Here is a 21831-nt window from a genome sequence, read left to right as displayed (position 1 = left end):
AGGCAAGGCAGTCAGGCAGGCAGACTAAAGTCCAAGTTTTTTATAGCGATTTTTAAAAATTCCATTCAGCTGCCTATTAGTGTTTTCTTGTTATAAATTATTTGATGTTAGATGGACTAATAATATTCCATAAAGGCAATTTTCAGCATGTAAGATTGTTCTATAGAATGATTTTAAAGACGTCATTTTTTAAGGGGGGGGGGATCCCTACCTAAACTGTTTGATTTAACCATCTATGCACCATATAAATAAATCTTTAGTGTCTATCATGATGTATGGTATTTTGTAACTATGCTGCTTGTCTCAGATAGAGCTGTTCATTGAGCTACCCATCCAGATCTTTAGTCTTTTGAAATATCTGATTAGATTGAGCCATGACATGTATATGGCAAGTACTGAGAATAATGTATGCACACAATACTGATAATAATAGTTGCAGTACTACAGACTAGTAAATATTACGATGTGAATATGGCACAATAGCAATGAATTTAATAATTAAAAACTTTAATGGTAGAAATAAGAATTATAAAAAGCAACAAAACAAGGAGGGATTGTTGGAGTGGTAATGTAAATTGCATATCCCTGAATTGACTTAGCTTGAAAGAAGATCAAAAAGGAAGAGTAGGGTCAAATAGAGATTTGTAGTTTACATCGAAACCCATGCTATCCCTTCTGTTCTGTTGCTTTTTTCAGCAACTCATATTTCCCCATTTAAAAATTCTATTTATTTTGTATGTAGTCTCAGTGAAGTCTGCATGGGCAATTTAATGACATACAGTAGTGTTTTCAGTCTGGATATTAATTTGGGTGGGGGAGCCAACTTTGGAAAGTTATACAGTGGAATTGAAATATACAACAGGCAAAGATGCTAGCATGCCCCAAAAATATTTTGAAATTTTTAGGTCATATTTCAGACAATTTTACTGCATTTTACAGGTAGAACTAGTTACCTACAGATAAAAAAGCAAAGCTAATGGCAGCCACGTGAAACACAACTATTGCCGCCCAGCAAAGGGATGCCTGTGCACCACTCAGGCACTTGAACCTTGTGCAGGCAAACCTCTTGGGGCAGGGCTAGTAACCCACAGGAGGACTGCCAAGGTATCATAGAGAGAGATTGCGGAACCTGAAGTTCCACAACAACTCCAACACTGCTAAATGAGAAAAGGACAGTTGAGCATTTGCTTCACCGGTTACAGCTGGATGGGCTGCTTCCCCAGATGACACCAGGCCATCAGGTCCCCAATATGCAGCTGGGTAGACTAGAGCAATGTGAGTAAAGTTTGTAGGTCAAGGAAACAACAACACCAAATTGGCATAACTGGGCACTGAAACACACACACACACACACACACACACACACACACACACACACACACACACACACACACACACACACACACACACACACACACACACACACACACACACATCAGTTAGCTATATCAAAAAGTCATGTTCATATTGGTACACTTTTATTGTACACAATTATAAACTGCTGGAAAAAAGAAGAAATTGGTGAGCCTAAGAGAGGATACTGTGGATGAAATTGTCTATACCAGATCTAAGTACTACAATCCATCCACAAGCTTACTAGATCTTACTGGTTATTCCTAATATAGTGCTGTGGTGACCTCACATTAACGAGGTCATACTTAGTTTAACCCAATAATAAAATAAGTGATACACTACACTCAGTGACCTCTTTAATAAGACCATCTATAGTGATTACGTCAAGTAGGTTCCAAACATAGCTAAGGTGTACATCGTGATTTCTTTACTAAGACAACCTCACTATAGTGACCATGTCTAAGTCCCAGGTGTACTTCATTGTCCAAGTAAGGTGATGTGATTAAAGTGCTCAGTAGAAGTCAGTACATATTACATCAGTTATATATTACAGTAACACCTAATACTAGTACACCATCAGTGAAAATTCCTCAGAAAATTACCAAATTCCTATTTGGTGTAGTTCTTTTACTTTCTTCAGGTATGTTGGGTCTGGATAGCCATAACTATAGGGATTCACAAAGTGTAATATAAGGTGCACACATATGTAATTCTTACCCGTTAGATCCTCCATGCATGCTGGTTTTGTGGTGGATGTAATTCCATATTATCTTGTTGGTCTTGCCAGTAGTAGCTGATGTTCCAACAGTGAATATCATTTTAGCATCAAATGCTTTCTTCAGTAGCCTGCACACTTCTCTACCCTCTGGTGAGTCTGGGAGATAAGCATGACGGGTATCACTGGCAAACTGTTGACCAGGGTGGGGATGGGAAGGCCCTTGGATACCATTAGGAATGAAATATGTTATTTTTATTGTGGCAAAATTCTCATATCCTGGAAGATGTTGATTTTTTAAGATCAGATGTGTCATTCTCCCTCCATCTGGCTGATCCCCAGTTACCTGTCGTAATAGCACTTTGCACACTGGACAATAGGGACTGATCTGTAGAGACTTCTCCAGACATCCTCTACAATAATTGTGTCGACATTTTGTGATCACTAGGTCTGTGATGTTACCTTGACATATGGGACATTCCTCTATGGCATGAAGACACACAATATACATATAAAAATCATCATCTGTTGGTTTTATGATATATAACAGAGGAGGTTGGAAACATAATACGCAGTACAAATTTTTTTCATGTCAATTGCATTTCTGATAATTGCATTGTTGAGATTGTAAAATGGGGTATATCATTGAAGGAGGGCAGCAACACTGAATGGTGGCCATGCATGATATTCATTTCTAACCCTCATTGTGGCGACCAAATGTTGCTATCATGGACTTTATCCGAAAGTACGTCACAGACATAAAAATGGCCGCTGTAGTGTGGGGACGTTTGTAAAATTTTTATGAAATTTTTGAATGGCAATATCTCAGCCAAGAAGGAAGATATCAAGCTCTAACCAGCAGATATGGTTATAAGCTAGCTGAAAGAATAGAAATCTAGCATTGTTTTGGAAATTAACCGAAAATTGCTTTTACGTACTTATTGTAACGTCTTATAACCATACCTGCTAGTTAGAGTTCGATATCTTCCTTCTTGGCTGAGATATTGCCATTCAAAAATTTTCTTCCCATAGACGCCCATACAAATTTTATGAACGTCCCCACACTACAGCGGCCATTTCTATGTTTGTGATGTAATTTTGGATAAAGCTCATTGTCTGAAGGTTTTCTTCATCTTTCTAGTCTCATGTGATCCCCAACTAGTGTGCATGCCACTACAGTTTTTGTGAAGTACACTGTGTAGGATGACTTGTTGAGTCATTTTATTATCCATACAATTTTCTCAAGCAGGACTCCTCCCTCTGTCTTCAACAAAGACACTTACTGCATCCGCGGCTTGTTGCGAGATCTCTCATGATTAATTTAATAGTTACGTATACCAGGGATTATGCTGATATATACACCCGAAGCACGAGGGCCACAGGGCTAAGTGTTTGTATATGATGTTGTATAAGTGATATGTACCATGAAGCCACCTAACTTCAAAGGCTAATTTCAGGGTACATATCTCATAAATTTAAGTTAAACCATGGCTGGCCATGGTTTATTTAAGTTCAACCATGGCCTTAATATCTGGTGAAGTAACGTTGGTTTGTTTTTATAAGAATCCTGGCAGCATTCGATTGCGGAAGTTTATTATTGCTCACGTGATGAAAACCATGAAGCCGATTTTCCATCCTACAGCACTCAGACGGAGGCGATTCGACTCCCTTACCACCCCATGAGTTGACAAATGTAAGTTTAAGGTGAGAAGTAGTGTCATGGGTAACTTACAAGCGCTTGTCCACGTGTTTGATTACGTACCACGCCCACTTTTTGTATATCACGAGGTAACCACTCTACAGTGAAGCTTACCCCTCTGGATGTTTAGAAACTGTGTAAACAGTGTTTAAGTAATGTAGCAACTTTGAAACACTTGTAAAATTGCTAAATTGAGTGTTTCCGGGATTTGCCTGTTTATGTTAACAAACATAGTCACAACGTTAGTTGTTGCTGTTCTATGCATAATCAAATTTCACAAGTTGGTCTATATAATGAATTCAGTGGTCAGTATCATATTGGTTTGGGTGATCAGGCTCTTAGCCTGCATTGGCATGGTACATATCAGTTGTATCACGGCACCCACGCTCTCGGGCCTGACGGCCCTCGAGCTTGGGTGTACATATCAGGCAAATCATAGATAATAGACACCCCTACCTGGATTGGAAGCACACGTATAGTGCCCATACAAAACTACTGTTCTATCCGCGTTTCGCGCTTGAAGTTTTCAAACACTCTTTTTCATTCGAAGATTCTGTTTTACTGCCTGGATACAGCTCGGTTGCTTTAACTAGTAAGTTTAGTAGATTGTTTCTTGGGTGGCGATTGGCCTACTACTGGTATAGGCACTTTCCGTATAAAAAGTATTTGAACATGTTTGTGAAAATGGCAGGGTGAACAAGTTTGGTTTAAGGCTGATGCTTATTACTAACTAATGCTACGCTCCAGTTTAGTCAAGTATCAACCTTTCGCACTTGTCAAACTTCTAGCTAATACACATCAGTACACCCACTATGAATAGGCCAAACCTTATATTCCATAGCGGTAGGTTTACTACTCACCAGTAAGCAAAACATGTTCTTATAAAATATACTCCCAGTACTGTGTACAGTATAAGGGGCGCAAAGCGCGGATAGATTGGGTGGCACTTAGAAGTTTCCAATCCAGTATGGGGTGTCTATTATCTATGGACAAATCAATTGGGTACATGATACAACTATTACATAGGCACACTCACCTGATAGGTGAAAGAACTACAGAGCACTCACCCTGTTTGTTTTATACATCAGTACCTGATAATCGATAGTGGTTTTAATATCGTGGGAAAATAGCCATTGGAACGTTGTGCATACGTCATCATGCTTTACACACAGCACCAGAAAAATTGTGATTGTGGGATCCAGTTTTTAGTGTTAACATTTTGTACTAAATTAAGCCTACTAACTTTGCCATTGAGACAGCAAGCAAGTTAATATATCAAGTTATGACTATAAGTTGCTCGCCTATTTATATCTAGTTGTCCTCTTTGTGTTGTTCCATGGTCTGCTCAATGGTTGACACACGGTAGGTAGAAATACACATCTACACATTGCCCAAGCATTTATTTTATTCATCATTCGTCAGTTACTGTCTAGTCAAAATTTAGCAACTACTAGCCTAACTTGTAAACCCAAACCCAATTAAACGCTCCATGTCGCTCAATATAATGAGTCAAAGCATATTGTATCTTTGAACCGGTTGGGCATCAAAGCCATTAGCAAATTGTGTTCCCATGATGTTACACGGGTAAAACCCCAAGCGGTGCCATTGAATGCCCATGCTAAAGTGGTATATATGTAGCCAAAGTTTAGAAAACTAACTTATTCAGTGGGACTTAATGGGGGTTGATATGCCATTACCAAGTACTTGTTGTATTTTATCAATCGAGAGACATTTTAACACTCAAGGAAGTCCACTACACTTTTCAATACAAAACCATTGAGTTCATGTGCACGTTTCTAACCTTCTCGGGATACATAATTACAGTGCATTTGATTAGTATCATTCAAAATTGAGTGGGCTGATAACAAATGTAAATGGCTCATGCCATAGGCATAGCAACAGTCTCATTTTAATTTTCTTATTAAGATACTTTGCTGTCTCTGTATAAATAGAGCAGTCATGTACTCAAATTTAAAAAAAAAATCTGATTTAAAACTCAGTCAAAATTGCACCAAAATATCTGTGAGGGGCAGACATCCCCAAACAGAGCATACTGCACACTATGCAAATTGGATCAACAAGTTACCAATTACCATTCTCTTCTTTGCCCCTCTCAATATAAGCTTTTCTTACGCCTCTGGCTCATGTGGTATTCTTGGTACAAGTTAACAAATACCAGTATGATAAAATGCACTAGGGGTATGACAAATACATCCTTCAAAGTTTGTTACTAAAAGTATTATGCCAATATTAATAACATTACTGATGTTGAATAATAGTACAGGTTTCCACCCTTTGATATAGCATATTTTTTCAAAAAAAAAAGAAAAAAAGTAGGGATCCAAGCAATAAAAGTAGTGGAACAAGAGACATGAATAATGATATTACTCTATGGGAAAATCCCTACATCGGTGTCATAACAACTATTTTGTTGAATGACAAAGTAGGGATTTTTTCCCACAGAAATACCATCATTCATAGTTCCATTACTTTAATTGCTAGGCTCTCTGGGTATTCTAATAATTTTTAACTACACTAGTTTACTTAGTTTTTTAATTAGGTGCATGCCCTGCAGCTGGCCGAAGTCCGGTTGTGGGGTGTGCAGCTGGTTACTGTAATTGTTTTGGAAAAAGTGTGTGTGTGTGTGTGTGTGTGTGTGTGTGTGTGTGTGTGTGTGTGTGTGTGTGTGTGTGTGTGTGTGTGTGTGTGTGTGTGTGTGTATGTGTCAATTCGTCCACATGAGCAAACAGTTTTGTATCAAAAGCAGCCTGCATATGTGAAGTAGAGGCTGCATAGAACCAGTTTAAATCTTCCTGGTAGGTAAACTTTTGCTTTGAGGTAGTTTATTTATTCGTGCCAGCTTGAAAAACAGGTAAAGCAAGTTCCTGGAGATGTTATGAGTGCCTTTCACAATGGGCTATATGGGCGTAATAGACCTTATCCGCATTGACGTCACAACATAAAAATGGTGGTGATAGTGTGGAACTTTTTACAGGGTTGTATTGGGAGAGACAGCGTTTCACTATGAAAACGTTTATATATAGCAGCAAGGGGCAAGGCGAGACATACATACTTACTTACAGACAAATGCGCACATTTTTGTATCCATATCAAAACTTAGGTCTGGTTTTGCTTGGTGCAATTATTTCGCATTGCCACATCATGCTAACTAGCCTCTTACCTTCATTATACAATAGTCCCATGTTGTGAAAGCTGCAAACAAAGTTCATTATGGTTACTATGAATGAAAACATGATGAAGTCCCCACACTAACATGGCCATTTAGTCAATTATGATGTCAATGTGGATAAGGTCTATACAACCGAAAAATAGTGTAATAGGCTTTGTAGGATACCAGAAATAATGAATTCCTTTGAAGAAAAAGGGGGCCTGACCCATACCTATGCAAATGAAGGGCAGTCTTGAGGCTTTCCCTAAACAATTCATGTGACAAAACATGATAGACAAAGCTGAGATTATACTTCTGTTGTGTAAAGTGGTATGTTAGAGTTACACTTCCTTAGCAGTGCATAGCAGCGTAATTACCAAATTACAAAATAATCAATGAATTATGAAATACGCTAAATTACAGTATTTACAAATCTAATTATCTAGCTGAATTAATAGCATGAATATAAACTAAATTATCACAAACCATGATAGTGGGTTCATAATAGGGATCGCCCTTTTTTGTTGTTGCACAAATCCTAATAGAACACACACCTAAAAGCCACCTTGAAAAGCATCCTTCAACTCAAAACAACCCTCTAGTGGTTCTTTGCAATGAGTATAGGTCCACTAGTAAGTATCAAGTGAAAAGGAAACAGTATGTATATTTCAGACAAAACTGAAATTTGCCTGTTTGTTCATATTTTTATTATTATCACACAGTATAGTAGTACTTTATAGTAAGGATCATGCAGAACTGGGCTCAAAAATATCACCCTAAAACCAGCCTCAATTTCCCTTCATAACAACTCGGCGGTAATGCTTAGGCACAGGAAAGCCCAAAAATGTCTTCAGACCAACCATGACGTATTGATCAGTTGGACTGCTTTGCTGTGTAAGTATTTCATTCTATGAACACTGATGTAACTACTGGCCTGTATGCCCAGCTTATTATACAATTGAGATAGATTACTTAGGGAACTTTACACCTGCGACACTGACCAACGTATCTCATGCATGCAAGTTGCCATCCAGAGCTATTATGCCATTGTTTGATCAAGCTGCCAGAGTTGCAATATCCTGCTCATACAAAATTTTCAGTGCTCGTTCCTCAGAACTGTGGGATCTGTCAGATCTGTTAAACTAATTAATTTAACTAATAATTGATGTGTGTTTTGCTTCTTTAGTGTGTGTGTGCGTGCGTGTGTGATAATGGCTTTGTGGTAGCCATCGTATAAACAACAACTCAATATTGAATTCCTTGTTATATAGTGAGTATTTTGATATAAGTTATAGCAGTTTATAAACAATAGACAGGAGCCTCTACAAAATTAATGTGGGTTAATACAGGTGCCAGCAGTTTGTTTTCAACAATCCTCAGGACAGGTGAGCTGCAGCCTACATATTATCAGGACTCAGTAACCAGCAGCTTATTCCACACTAAATTACTTGATTATTGCACTAATTAACAGGCTTCTTGTGTGTTGTTAATGTGTACAGTCAAGCTGCCATGTTAGGGCATTTTATGTATTGAACTTCAACCCATTAGAAAATTCCATAAATAATTTAAACCACTGACTTCCTCATGCACGAGGCGCACAGTTGAGATGCTAATAAAGCATGAGGGTGCTTTATTAGCATTGAGGCCAAGAGCCTCGGGATTTATTATTTTTATATATCGATTTTTTTTGCACTATTGATGTGGGATATTAATGTAAATCAATACATTTACCCAAAAGAAAAGTAAGGATTGTTTTACTCTTGCACTAGTCCACAGAAAAGCACACCTGAATGGCAGCAGCTATATCAAAACTATAAGGTTTGATAGAGTACGTATGCTTGTCTGAAGCCATCAGTTGTCATTTGAAAATTCAGTGAAACAGTTGATCCTTTTATAACTACTTACTTAAATACTGCAATTAATTTATGCATGCGATGGATATACAAAGCTATAATGTACTGCTGTATTAGTTAGATGTATTTTTATTCATAGGCTTGCAAACTTTTCACACAACAGCACAAGTTTTTTTTGGGGAAAAGCTGCCATTAGCCGTTCTGACTTTTTGTCACATCCTTACTGCTACAAACACCTGACCTTTCGCAGTCAGTCACACTGCCTACTCTTGTTGCCATTAATGAGCCATTTAAAAGGCAGCTTACTAAGTCAATAGCAGATTTCATTGTATCAAATTTATCATCATTGCAGTCAAAACTCGCTTTCTGCTTCATTGTCACTTGAAAGGTTGCATCGCTGTTATACCCATCTCAGAAGGTCACGAATTGGAAAGAAAATACTACCCAGTCATTTGATGACTGCCTGTGTAATTTTGATGAGAAAAAGATTAACATTTCATTACCTCCACTATCAGTGGATAGATATTCAATTTGCCATGGTGAAAGTGGAAGTAGCTCACAAGAGAACTGAATGTTTTGTAGGTGATCAATAAACTGCTGTCTGTTCTGTTTAGTTCCTTTGACCTGGAGAATAGTGTCACTGCTGCTATTATTGAATGTGACCTCTGGATAAGTTAATCTTAATTGTTTGGACTGGATTTCTGTGATGAATACCAGTTTTTCTTCTTCTATTGTAACATCTTCAGTGTCAACAAGTTCAGTACCTCCAAGAGTAGATAATCTACTCTTGGTACCTCTAAGAGCCTCAACCTGCTCAATACAATTAGCCACTTTATCTGACTTTCCAACTACATGCAAAATCAACACTTTTTCATCAAAATTGATTGAAAGCAATAGGTCAATTGCAACTACCAAGTGACATATTTTGGTCACATTCACCAGCAATGAACTTCTCGACTATCATGCAGCAAGTTGGGTAGTATCCCCTACAATGATGACTTGGTCTTCAGTTGGGGATACACCAATAAGCACTGAGTGTGCATTGTAAACTTTGTCACAAAGGGATAACCAACTTTGGTCATTGCATACCTTTTTGAACTGAGCAGGGGCTTCAAGTTCCTTTTGTCCTACTTTAGATCTAATAGTTGCTAACAACTGAGTGATAACTATTTTGGTGGCACTGATAACATATACCATGTTGTTGTTATGGCAGTAGATTTGTATCCTGTCAGACACACCTTCAACAATGATATGGAAAAGTAAGGTTTCTATTAAAAGTGGCCATGCAGTGAAAATATGTTTTGCACCATGCAATTAATGCTCAAATGGACTAAGCTACTATCAAAGGCAGAGGTTAGTGTTCAGGAGCCCAACAAAGATGACAACCATCACAATGGAAGGAGACCCAGTTGCAATCCAAAAGATTTTAGAGGAGCTGAATAAACTGATTACTTCCATTTGCACTACTCCAATGGAAATAACAAGACCTGGCACAATACGATTTCTTCTTAGTGAAGGTGGCCAGATTATGATCAATGGAATTGAGGCACAACAGAGATCCTGTATTCAGCTAACTGTTGATACTCAAGGACAAGTTTCACAGTCTTCCAAGACAGCTACTTCTACTGTTAGTGGTAATGAAAAGTGTAAAGCCACTACTGAAGAAGGAAAATTGATCACTCTAGCAATAGGAGATATTACAGAGTATCCAGTTGATGTTATTGTTAATGCTGCTAATGTTATGTTAGACCATACCAATGGTGCAGCAGCTGCTATTGTCAGGAAGGGTGGTAGGATCATTCAAAGAATCATGTTCAAAAATGAAGGAAAGCTCTATGATGGGGATGCTGTAATGATGAAAGAAGTTGGCAAACTTCCTTCTCATTCATGCAGTGGGTCCCAGATGGAAATGTGGCAATACGAATGAGGAAGCATTCTTACAAAATGACTGCATGGAGAGTTTAAACCTTGCCATGGACTATCGCTCAGTTGTCTTCCCAGTTATTAGTGGTGCATGATTTTCCTGCACCTATGTGTGCTATTCCATGATTGAAGCATTTATCACATGGAGCCAGAAAAATGGCATAGCTGCTCTTCATGACATTCATGTTATTGTCAATAATCCAACACTAGCAAATGCTTTTACTGAAGAAATGAGAAAGAATGAACGATGTAGAATACTACCTGATTTCCAAAAATCTGCAAACGCTGACAATTTTGCCTCTAATTCTAAAGGTGTACCAACTGGTGGTGCTAAACGCAAGAGGCAAGCCAACAATGCTTCCATTGCACTAGACAGCCATACACCTTTATTAACAGAAGGTTCATCCATAGTACCTAGTCAACATGTACAGTTTCAGCCTGAAACTTTAAACCAGATGCCTACTGACTCACCATCTGCTATGCAGTGTGTTAGACAGTACAGTTATTGTGAAATGCTGAGTGGTAACATTTGTATGGTCCTATGCTGAATAAATGAGCAATTTTCAAAATACACATGGAGCTGGTAAATATCAAATATGATAAGTGAACCACTACAGAGTACAGACATTTTTAAGGTAGTGTAAGTGACTATATTTACTGAACTAGATTGATTATTGTACGGTATATACAAAATCCCAAAATCACGAAGCACAAACTATGTAGAATTTTACATATATAGTACGTTCGCGTTGAGCTGAACCCTCAAAAACGATTAATAACTTACGATTGCTACATCGCACGGGCCTCCTGTATTGCTCGATACGTAGCGCTTCTCAATCCGCTAAAAATATATTAAAAGCGCTTCATTCGAATGTAAGACACTCTAGTTATGACACTGCAAAGTTTCTCCATACATTTTCAATGGGGAAGCCTCTAAAGCGCGGCCCTTTGATATTCATGTTGACACATGTTTGTGGCGAAGCCAGACGTCACACTCCCGCCCTCAACACGCATGATATCACCATCTGTTATGTAAGAGGCTGTAATACACTTTTGCAAGAAAAAATAAACAGTTTTTGTGTGTGTAAAACAGAGTTGCGTGAGTAGAAGAGCTGGGGCCACTGTTGCATTGTATTTAGAAGGTAAGTGGCCCACTTATCTTCAGGGGAAAAACCTCTTTCAGCCATTAAGAGTAAAAACCCAAATTATAACAGCTCAAGTACTTTTATCCAGCATAGGTGTACCTGCAAGTGAGGCAAACAACATGTTTTTAACTTCACATTTACCACACAGCTGCTTATTCTCTCCTATTCCCATCTAGTCAATTTGTCATTTTAATCCTTTTCCCATCACTTTGTGCACATGCCATACAAGCCGTTTCAAATCAGCACCTGGTTCTCAAAGTCACATTCCCACAGAACTCTACAGAAAGTTTCACTAAATGAAATACTGTTTGTATGCATTTGGACCTATAATACCTTTAGTGACTTTTAAACACTCCTGCACTGATCAATATACACAATGTCTGGTATGTTCACCTTCTGCAAGCATAATAAAGTAACAATAACTTTGAAAGTGCATGCACTTACACTTCATCTGTTTTTTTTTTTCATGTACTTTGCAGAGTTCAATCCCAGCCATCCGATGACTCCTGGAGAACAACATACAAGTTGTAACACTAGTATTGTAAATATCAAACAATCTTACATCAGATGAAGTAGGCTCAGAAGAAGACTCGGACTCACTGTTGCTGGTGGTGGAGGAGTCATTAATACCACCATCACCACCATCACCATCTTCACTATCGCTACTATCACTGCTGACGTGAATGAGGAATCGTTCTAGAAGTTCCTCATGAAGTCCATCCTGTTCCCAGTAATGATCTTCGACTTCTTCTTGAACGTGCTTTATCAAAGATTGCCACCTCTCAGATGTAACAGCCTCAAATCCTTGATAAACCAGTTCCTTAACTTCAGTCAAAGTAAACTTAAATAGATGCCAAACTATAACAATGTCCATAACAATGTTGATATACCTCTTGTTGTTCCGCTTTACGTGTCCCTTCACTTGACTCCAGGCCATCTCAATAGGATTCAGTTCACAGTGTGCAACTGGTAGTCTGACTACTTCATGGCCTATTATTATGTTAGCCGAAAGAACTGGGATCACAACAGTATACCAGAAAAAAGCCATACCAGAAAAATGTCAGAGCCACAATGTATACACTTAACATACCTTTACTTCCAGCTATCTCATCTATAGCATATCTTGCAGGAGTTTTTGCTCGTTTGATGATTTCCCACAGATCTCTTTTCAGTGAACTTTCTGGATATGCTATACCTGTGAATCATCATACAGTCACATACTGAAACAGTGACAGTATATACACACTGCCTTACGTTTCTTATTTAACCACTCTTTCAGCTGTGCTTTTCGCCACTTTTGCTTTGGTTGCTCCTCCAAGTGGCGACTGCAGTTAACACAGTAATGTTTACAGTTGACAAATCTAATACCTACCTATGGTAACTGGCATTGTCCATTACAATCAGACAATTGGCTGGTAATGCTGGAAGTAACTTTTCTTTAAACCACCTTTCAAAATTCTCTGCATTCATTTCTTGATGGTAATCAGCTGCAGATCCTTTCTTGGCTTTAAAAACCCAATCACAACCTGAAAGAACAACTGTGTTTACTGGATACTTCACATCATAGAAAATTACCGGGAACCCATCCATCTTTGCCTCCAGCATGTAAGATAATAAGGCGCTCTCCTTTACCTGATGGCTTGCTATGTATAAATTAGGTTAAACAAGCATACTTTTGAAAGCTATTTAACCAACCTGACTCCTCCTATAGTCCCCCCAGTAGTCTTATCAGCCTCTACCCAGGCTCTGGACTTTCCATCATGCGCATTGGCCCAAGTCTCATCCAAGTACACCACTGGTTTCCCTTCAGTTCTGTTGCGCCTCATTCGTCTCAAATATTTATGACGCTGATGGACTATACGGGGCTGCTCATAGTATACCCTGCATGTATGTGTAGTAAAATTAAAACACACAAACTGGTACAATACTAACCTCTTGTCATTAATCGTTCTATGCTTGAATCCCATATCCTTCAATACCCTTCTAAGTGATGTTCTTCCCCCGGAGAAAACACCATCATTCTGGAGTTTTGACTGTAGACGGAGTAACAAAACCAAAGGCTCGAGCGTTCAAATTCACCCACCAAAATCTTCGACAGTGATAGATTTTCTTTCTTGTCGTATAACGAATGTATTTTCCGTCTGATTGCATCCCGGTCGAAACTGTCTGCATCGACACGGATTCGTGAACGTTTGTACCTGCAGTGACGATTAGATGAATAGAGTAGCCTCCTGCAAACTACTTTTGTACCTTTTTCTTGGCGTAGAAAACCCGCCTTTCTTGCGGTACTCCATCCTCACTCTTACAATAGATGACTCTGAAATCCCTACGTGGCGAAATCAATACCAAACCCAGCTGCAAAGATATTTAATACCAGTGGCCTTAGAGATTCTCTGCTTCACATTGACGGAAACTTTAGACTTGTTCGCTTCTTGCTCGAAGTAGGCCCATAGCTTCATGAGTAGAAACTTTGTTTGGCTGTTTAACCTCTTTCCAAGAGGGTTTCGCTCCGCACTCACTAACGCTGCACTGGACGCCATATTTTCGACAATTAAGTGCGCGCCCGTAACATGAGCTTACGAATAAATGCGTCATGAACATCATGTTTAAAGCCTTTGATCTTGTATGGCTTCTTAATCACCAACCCAGGGTTCAGCTCAACGCGAACGTACTATAGTAGGGACCACAAAGGAGTAGGCGTGGCTCACAAAATAATATCACCCAAAAAACAGCCTCAATTTCCCCTGATGACGATGAGGCAGGGGAAATTTATTGGTTAGGTAAAACTAAGCCCAAACAAGCTTTCAGATCAACCCGAAACGCTTTCAACAAGTTGCTACAGAATTTTAAAAATTATTTATTTAATGGAATTTTCTACTGACTGACTGAATAACTGACTGACTGATGCCTTCAGACAAGCGTAACTCAATAACGGCTAAGGCTATGGGCTTGATTTTTTCACTGTTCGACGTTGGTTTGACCTGACAGGTACCTTTTGGCATACCGCAGTACGTACAATGCATTCTTCATGGACTTACCAGTGTCCTCCTTTGTGTCCCATTCATCTTTGTTGACAGCAAAAAGTGTCGATTTGGCGGTAGCACGTGATGGCTTCCCTTCGTAATGGAAATCGTCCGTATATTTCATAGTAGCTATTTTGATAGCAGAGGTACTTTTCGAACAGTTCTTGATTCATACTGCTGTGTAACAGGATGAACATAGCCGACACAGAAGTGTAATGGATACTTCACTTTTCAGATGCAGAGGAGGTTGGACACGCACATGTGAGCACATACATTTTGTATTGAAAGTTTAACCAAGCATTCACGAAAGTTTTCACAAATACCATTCGAGAGTGCACTTCAAGTTTAGTCTATTCAGCCGGTCAATCCCATTCCACCCCACTATTCCAGGCACATAAATTGCTCTTGAAATCTATGGGGATCACGTGTGTAAGCGTTTGCTGGGTGGAATCCATGTGTAATACTATAGGGACGCCCTATGTACGTGTATTTAAACACAATGATTGTCAAAGAAAGCAATGTGTATGCTAACAAAGCCTCTCAGGGTATTGAAAAAGAAGAGCGGACGCTGCTAGTTTGGCCTTACAGAGAATCGAAAAGAGAATTAGAAACTCACACACCCGCCTTGCAATAAGAATTTGCTGTTCATCTTAAGAAGCACAAGGTAACGTGGTGTGGATATTGCTAAATATTTCTTCTATCACTTACTCCTCGTCACGTATTAGAAATATGCAATTAACAGTAATAAATTTCAGAAGCGCTTGTATTGTGTCCAACCTCCTCTGTTTCAGATGATAATTGATATAACTGAGGTGCGCGGCACCATTTCTTTCTTTCGGTATGTGTGGATTGCAGAGATGCTTTTTGAACAGCTCTTGATTCGAAATGCCGCGTAACGCGTTGAACATAGCTGACAACGAAGCGTAATGGATACTTCACTTTTCAGACGATAATTGGGGCATGCGGCGCCATTTCAGATGCGGTATGCGTGGGTTCACCAGTCATAATAATTATTTACAAAAAAAGTTTACAAACAAGTACACAGAAAAATTTGGAATTTTCAACTAGAGTAGCATGGGACCATAGCACATCGATAAAAAGTACTGAAACAAGCTGGAGTAGTTAAATCAATAAGAAGTGTTATATCCCTACTGTGCTCAAGATACCATAATGGAAATGCACAGTAGGGATATAACACTTCTTATTGTTTTACCGTGATTTAATATCGTGCACTACTCCAGATTGTTTCAGTACTTTTTATCGATGTGCTATGGTCCCTACTCTGGTTGAAAATTCCAAATTTTTCTGTGTACTTGTTAATAATTAGATTTGTATAATACTGTAATTTAGTATATTTTGTAATTCATGAAATATTTAGTAATTTAGTAATTATGCTAAGGAAGCATAACTATACCAAACCACTTTAAACTGCAAATTACGCACAGAAGTATCTTCTCAACTGTTTTATAGTATTTCTATCGTGTTTTCTCACATGAATTTCTTAGAGATGGCTGCCCTTCATTTTCGTTCATGTATTACGGGTAACACCCCCCTTTCAACTTGAAGGATACGCTAGCCTAAAAGGTCTTTAATGTTATTTTAAAGTTAAACGTCTATAAAACCAAAAGGGAAGACAGTTTACGAAGTATATGAAGAGTTGCCTTAATACAGTAATTTAGCTTTCAATTCTTAAAAATGATATGCGCACTAAATTATTTGAAAGAAAAAATGATTAATTAGGCTTGCGCGGTGCCAAATCTCAACAGTGACTGATTATCATGAATCCCATACAAAAGTATGGGCAGCGAATGTGGCTCAGACATTCACCACTAAAGCTACAGGTGCGGTTTCTCAATTGCAACACACATTACTTTCGAGTTAAAGGAATCTGTTGCTGTGGAGGAATCGTCCATATCTGGTCTACTATAGATGCGATGAAGCGATTCGCACCATTCAGTCACTGTTGTGACATGTGAAAGAGTCACCCATTTATTAGAAAGTTTACGGTATGCATATCATCTATTCTTACATCCTGGCTGCGTTTTACCATTTATAACGTTTTGCTCACGTGGGTGTGTACAGACAAACAAACATAGGTACAGTACTAGACACAGTACTAGACACACACACACACACACACACATACACACGCACACACACACACACACACACGCACACACACACATACACACACTTTTATAAAAACAATTTCAGTAGTAGGACCAGGAGTCCTACAGACCTTCAGCACTTGTGCTGTAAAGTCTTATTAAATAAAATAAAAATAAATAAGTAAACCAGGCGCACATGCCTAGTTTAAGGAACAAGGGAAGCCACTTACATCTGCAGATATACTAGTGAACATTTAATTCCATGGATATAGCTATGGATTTAATGTCCACTAACATATCTGCAGGTGTAGGTGGCCTCCCTTGTTTCCCTACCTTTTATTTCTATGATCCCTAATCAAACTTCCTTATATCTTACTGTCCTGTCTAAAGTATTTACAATTATATTTGTATAATTTCTGGTAATTGTATTTCTATGCACTGTATTTTGACCCTAAGTCTGATTGCAAGTAGATATAATGACACGACAGAACTCAGAATGGCAGCACAGGTATAGTAGGACAACCATTATATATTTGCTAGTGTTACTCTGGTTGACTATTCCAGTATTTTCCATCTGCAACTCGATGACCTTCCTACTGAAGCAGCTTCACTACTGCTTTCACATATGGTACTGCTCAAATGTAACATCGTCATGTGAGAGTGCGAGCAATAGACAAATTTCAGAAAATTAACTGTTGCCTTTATCATACAGTACGATAGTAACTGTATAGTAGGGACCACAAAGGAATAGGCGTGGCCCACAAAATAATATCACCCAAAAAACAGCCTCAATTTCCCCTGACGACGATGAGGCAGTATTGGTTAGGTAAAACTAAGCCCAAACAAGCTTTCAGATCGACCTGAAATGCTCTCAACAAGTTGCTACGGAATTTTAAAAATAATTTATTTAATGGAATTTCCTACTGATTGACTGAGTAAGTAAGTAACTGACTGATGCCTCCAGACAAGCGTAACTTGATAACGGCTAAAGCTACGGGCTTGATTTTTTCACTGTTCGACGTCGCTTCGGCCCGACAGGTGCCTTTTGGCATACTGCAGTACGTACAATGTATTCTTCATGGACTTACCAGTGTCCTCCTTTGTCTCCCATTCATATTTGCTGACAGCGAAAAGTGTTGATTTGGCGATAGCACGTGATGGCTTCCCTTCGTAACGGAAATCATTCATATTTTTCATAGTGGCTATTTTGATAGCAGGGGTGCTTTTCAAACAGTTCTTGATTCGTACTGCTGTGTAACGGGTTGAACATAGCCGACAACGAAGCGTAATGGATACTTCACTTTTCAGACGATAATTGATACAATTGGGGCGTGCGGCACCATTTCTTTCGGTATGCGTGGATTGCAGAGGTGCTTTTCGAACAGTTCTTGATTCAAAATGCTGCGTAACGGGGTGAACATAGCTGACAACGAAGCATAATGGATGCTTCACTTCTCAGATGATAATTGGTGCGCGCGGCGCCATTTCAGATGCGGTATGTGTGGGTTCACCAGTCATAATAATTATTTACAAAAAAACTTAACAAACAAGTACACAGAAAAATTTAGAATTTTCAACTAGAGTAGGGACCATAACACATCGATAAAAAGTACTGAAATAAGCTGGAGTAGTGCACGATATTAAATCACAGTAAAACAATAAGAAGTGTTATAGCTCAAGATACCATAATGGAAATGCACAGTAGGGATATAACACTTCTTATTGTTTTACTGTGATTTAATATCGTGCACTACTCCAGCTTGTTTCAGTACTTTTTATCGATGTGTTATGGTCCCTACTCTAGTTGAAAATTCTAAATTTTTCTGTGTATTTGTTTTAAGTAACCTCTCCAAGTTTTAAAAGGATAGCACACGTAAGTCATGAGATATGACATTTTGAAATTGTAATTTTTCCATACATTGTCTATGAGAGGGACACCAGTTGCCCCTACTCAGTAACCACACAAATCATGGGATTCAAAGAATGTCATATCTTAAGATCTATATACACTATCCATTTAAAACTTGTGAGAGATTATTGTTGCCATTCACACCTACAAATTATGTAAAATTGATATATGTATTCTTTGGAATTTTGGTTTCTCCATATGTTGAAATACCTCATTTAGGTGATTGCCCAGAAGGGGCAACTGTAGCCTCCTTACATAGATATGTATGGGAAAACCACAAATTTCAATGTCATATCTTATAACATATATATATGCTATCCTTTCATATATATATATGCTATCCTTTCAAAATTTGGAGAAGTTACTTAAGATATTATCACCTAAAAATTGGAAATTCAGGTTGCTAGAGTGAAACGGGTGCCACACCCTTTAATTAGCTCGTTTTTAGTATAAATAAGGCTTTATAGCGCATAATAATAACCGTTGCCCCTCATCCCAAACAAAACGGGATGAATACTTGCAAGAGAAACAAGTGCCATGCCTTTCAATTAGGTCATTTTTAAATTGCTTGCACTCTTGCGAGACGACATTACATTTGAGTGGTACCATAAGAGTAGCAGCCCATCAGTTCTGTGTATCGCATAAGAGTGATGTATACAATGAAATATGCAACTAACATAAGACACTGTGTTTGACTTTTGTCCATAATGTTAGTATGCATGCTCTCTCATCCATAGAATTTGATGCACTCTTGATGGTGTACATGCATCTGTGCACGTGTGACTCACTCAAGGTTGGTGATAGAGGGATTCAGGGAAACAATTTGTGATGGCATCATTGACATGAAGAGAGTTAGAGACGGCAAAAAAGTATTCTACCCACATTTGATTTATAATTACTTACCAGTGGTACCAGCTGATGGTATACCGGTGGTACTACCTGACTTAGTAATGCTGTGAACATCCACTGCAGCATACGGAGTCTATATTAAAAAAGAATATAGTAGATGTAGCATACCTTCAGTACATCAAAATATTGTAATTGTATCATACAACTAAGGGAACCAAGTGTGCATTATAGCAATACTGGTCCTCGTGCCATTCTGTACTGGTACCGATATTGGTATTTTTTCCCGGGCTAGATGGAATGCCCTTACCACCACCCCCAAAAATCAGTGGCCAATATTTTAGCCAATCTGATAATTGGTACACCTCTAATAATTTGTGACCGGATCTGCAATATAAGCAATTGATTGCAATGGGTAAAATTTTTGTGAAATTGAAAAAAAATTCATAAAAAATTTAAGTGCTTTTTTGTTTGTTAAGAAAGGATCTAATGATAAAAACCTGGATATCGTCTGTGCAGTAGACTAAAGGATACGTGAGTTATGGGCATTTGTTTATGTCACATTGAAGCGATCATACACAATCAATCTTTCTTCACTGATTTTGTCTCTGTATATAGTAAAGAAAGGTAATAGAAGGACAAACTTACCCAGGAATGGCCTCCCCTATTCATGGCAAACATGATGGTGCAAGTTGCAACTTTGTACTGCATTGTGTTTATAAGTTACAGTCGTTATTGTAAACGACTGTAACAGCCATTTTTGCAAATGACTGTAATTTATTTCCCAATACTTGTTGTACAAATCAATTTTTCCGTTGTCGTTACTTTGTAGGGCTATAACTCCAAAAGTTGTTGGTATACAAAGCTAAAACTGAGCATACACTTGACTAAGTAGATTATAAATATTCAATAATAATAAAAATTGAAAATGTGCCATTATGTCGGGTTTTCTCAGATCTAGTCACATTTTTTCCTTCTCCTTGTAATAATTATTGTTCATCCATAGTAACACTTCAGAAAGTTTTAAAAGCATATTTGAAAGCCTAATAGGTTGTTTTTTGGCGTATGATCTATTAGAGAGTTTTGAATTTTTTTTGGCCGATCTGAACCACTATCATGGTTCATGTAGCTAAGAGTCCTGAATTATAAGGCTATATTGTAAACAGTTACTGTTAACTTACAGTTTGAGCTTTGTGAGCCATTCCTTGATTATCTTGAGCTTTCTTTCATCTGTTTGTTTTAATTGTTGCACTTGTTGTAGATCAACCTGTCTTAATTGTGGATTGTCATGGGTCACTGTCATCCCTTGACTAATCTGCTTTAATTGTTCATTTTTCTGACTTAGTTGTCGATCTTTGTCGGTAATCTCTTGACCTTTCTGTTTAAGCATTTGATCCTTGTGATTTAGCTGTTGGTCCTTTTCAATTATCTTTCTGTTTTAGTTGTTGATCTTTTTTAGCCATATCTTGATCTTTCTGCCTAAAATGATGATCCTTCTGACTTAGCTGCTGATCTTTTTTAATCATATCTTGATCTTTCTGCTGTAGCTGTTGATCATTACCACTTAACTGTTGTTCTTTCTTAGCAATCTCTTGATCTTTCTGTTTCAGTTGTTGATCCTTGTAGCTTAATTGTTGATCTTTTTCTTGATCTTTTTGCCTAAGCTGTTCATCCTTCTGACTTAGTTGTTGGTCTTTCAAACGCATTTGTTGATCCTTCTGAGTTAGTTGTTGATTCTTATCAGTAATTTCTTGATCTTTCTGTCGCATGCATTAACCCTTTTGACCAAGCTGTTGATCTTTCTGACAAAGCATTTCATCCTTTTGACGTAACTGTTGATCCTTCACAATCAACTGATTGTCTTTTTCCTTCAACTGCTGATCTTTCTGAATTATTCGTTCATCAACAGAGTTACAACACACCTGAACAGTTCAATGACACTATCATCTTCATGTTGGTGATCATTATAATTGACATCCTTCAACCTCTTGATCACCTCTTCAATAACTGGCCTCTCTTCTGGTGTATCTCGTAAGCACTGTTCAGCCAATAACTTTAGTGATGGACACTGTCCCATTTTATCAAGTA

At 38.2% G+C, this 21831-nt stretch overlaps 3 protein-coding genes across 3 annotated transcripts; all 3 read right to left on the bottom strand.

Annotated features, from left to right (window-relative positions):
* Window positions 1-1833: 1833 nt before the first annotated feature.
* LOC136237019 (probable E3 ubiquitin-protein ligase DTX3) lies at window positions 1834-21158 on the bottom strand. Its single transcript, XM_066027273.1, has 4 exons — window positions 20925-21158; window positions 19801-19879; window positions 2071-2551; window positions 1834-2018 (listed from the first exon to the last, which is right to left on the bottom strand). Exons 1-4 carry the CDS (start codon window positions 20943-20945, stop codon window positions 1952-1954), a joined length of 648 nt encoding a protein of 215 aa, XP_065883345.1. The 5' UTR covers window positions 20946-21158; the 3' UTR covers window positions 1834-1951.
* Window positions 11741-14485, bottom strand: LOC136237008 (uncharacterized). Its single transcript, XM_066027257.1, has 13 exons — window positions 14232-14485; window positions 14108-14183; window positions 13941-14055; window positions 13790-13890; window positions 13553-13738; window positions 13433-13500; window positions 13230-13383; window positions 13112-13182; window positions 12948-13052; window positions 12420-12847; window positions 12302-12363; window positions 12191-12253; window positions 11741-12134 (listed from the first exon to the last, which is right to left on the bottom strand). Exons 1-11 carry the CDS (start codon window positions 14395-14397, stop codon window positions 12340-12342), a joined length of 1494 nt encoding a protein of 497 aa, XP_065883329.1. The 5' UTR covers window positions 14398-14485; the 3' UTR covers window positions 11741-12134; window positions 12191-12253; window positions 12302-12339.
* A 6-nt stretch (window positions 21159-21164) lies between the features above and the next one.
* On the bottom strand, window positions 21165-21512 carry LOC136236872 (golgin subfamily A member 6-like protein 7). Its single transcript, XM_066027104.1, has one exon. The coding sequence runs from the start codon at window positions 21510-21512 to the stop codon at window positions 21165-21167; it is 348 nt and encodes a 115-aa protein (XP_065883176.1).
* Window positions 21513-21831: the final 319 nt, after the last annotated feature.

Source organism: Dysidea avara, chromosome 10 (genome assembly GCF_963678975.1).
Source record: "Dysidea avara chromosome 10, odDysAvar1.4, whole genome shotgun sequence".
NCBI classification, from domain to species: Eukaryota; Metazoa; Porifera; class Demospongiae; order Dictyoceratida; family Dysideidae; genus Dysidea; species Dysidea avara.
This window is presented reverse-complemented; position numbering and strand designations above follow the sequence as displayed.

Bases quoted from the DNA above. Each gene is read 5' to 3' on its own strand.
- LOC136237019 (XM_066027273.1), bottom strand. From the start codon at position 20,945: ATGGCTCACAAAGCTCAAACT. The intron at 2,552-19,800 runs GTAAGTAATTAT...TTCATGCCATAG, and splicing joins ACCATCAGCTGGTACCACTG to AGGAATGTCCCATATGTCAA. The intron at 2,019-2,070 runs GTAAGAATTACA...GAATCCCTATAG, and splicing joins ATGCATGGAGGATCTAACGG to TTATGGCTATCCAGACCCAA.
- LOC136236872 (XM_066027104.1), bottom strand. From the start codon at position 21,512: ATGCGACAGAAAGATCAAGAAATTACTGATAAGAATCAACAACTAACT.
- LOC136237008 (XM_066027257.1), bottom strand. From the start codon at position 14,397: ATGGCGTCCAGTGCAGCGTTAGTGAGTGCGGAGCGAAACCCTCTTGGA. The intron at 14,056-14,107 runs GTACAAAAGTAG...TCGTCACTGCAG, and splicing joins TTTTCTACGCCAAGAAAAAG to GTACAAACGTTCACGAATCC. The intron at 13,891-13,940 runs GTGGGTGAATTT...CTCCGTCTACAG, and splicing joins TATCACTGTCGAAGATTTTG to TCAAAACTCCAGAATGATGG.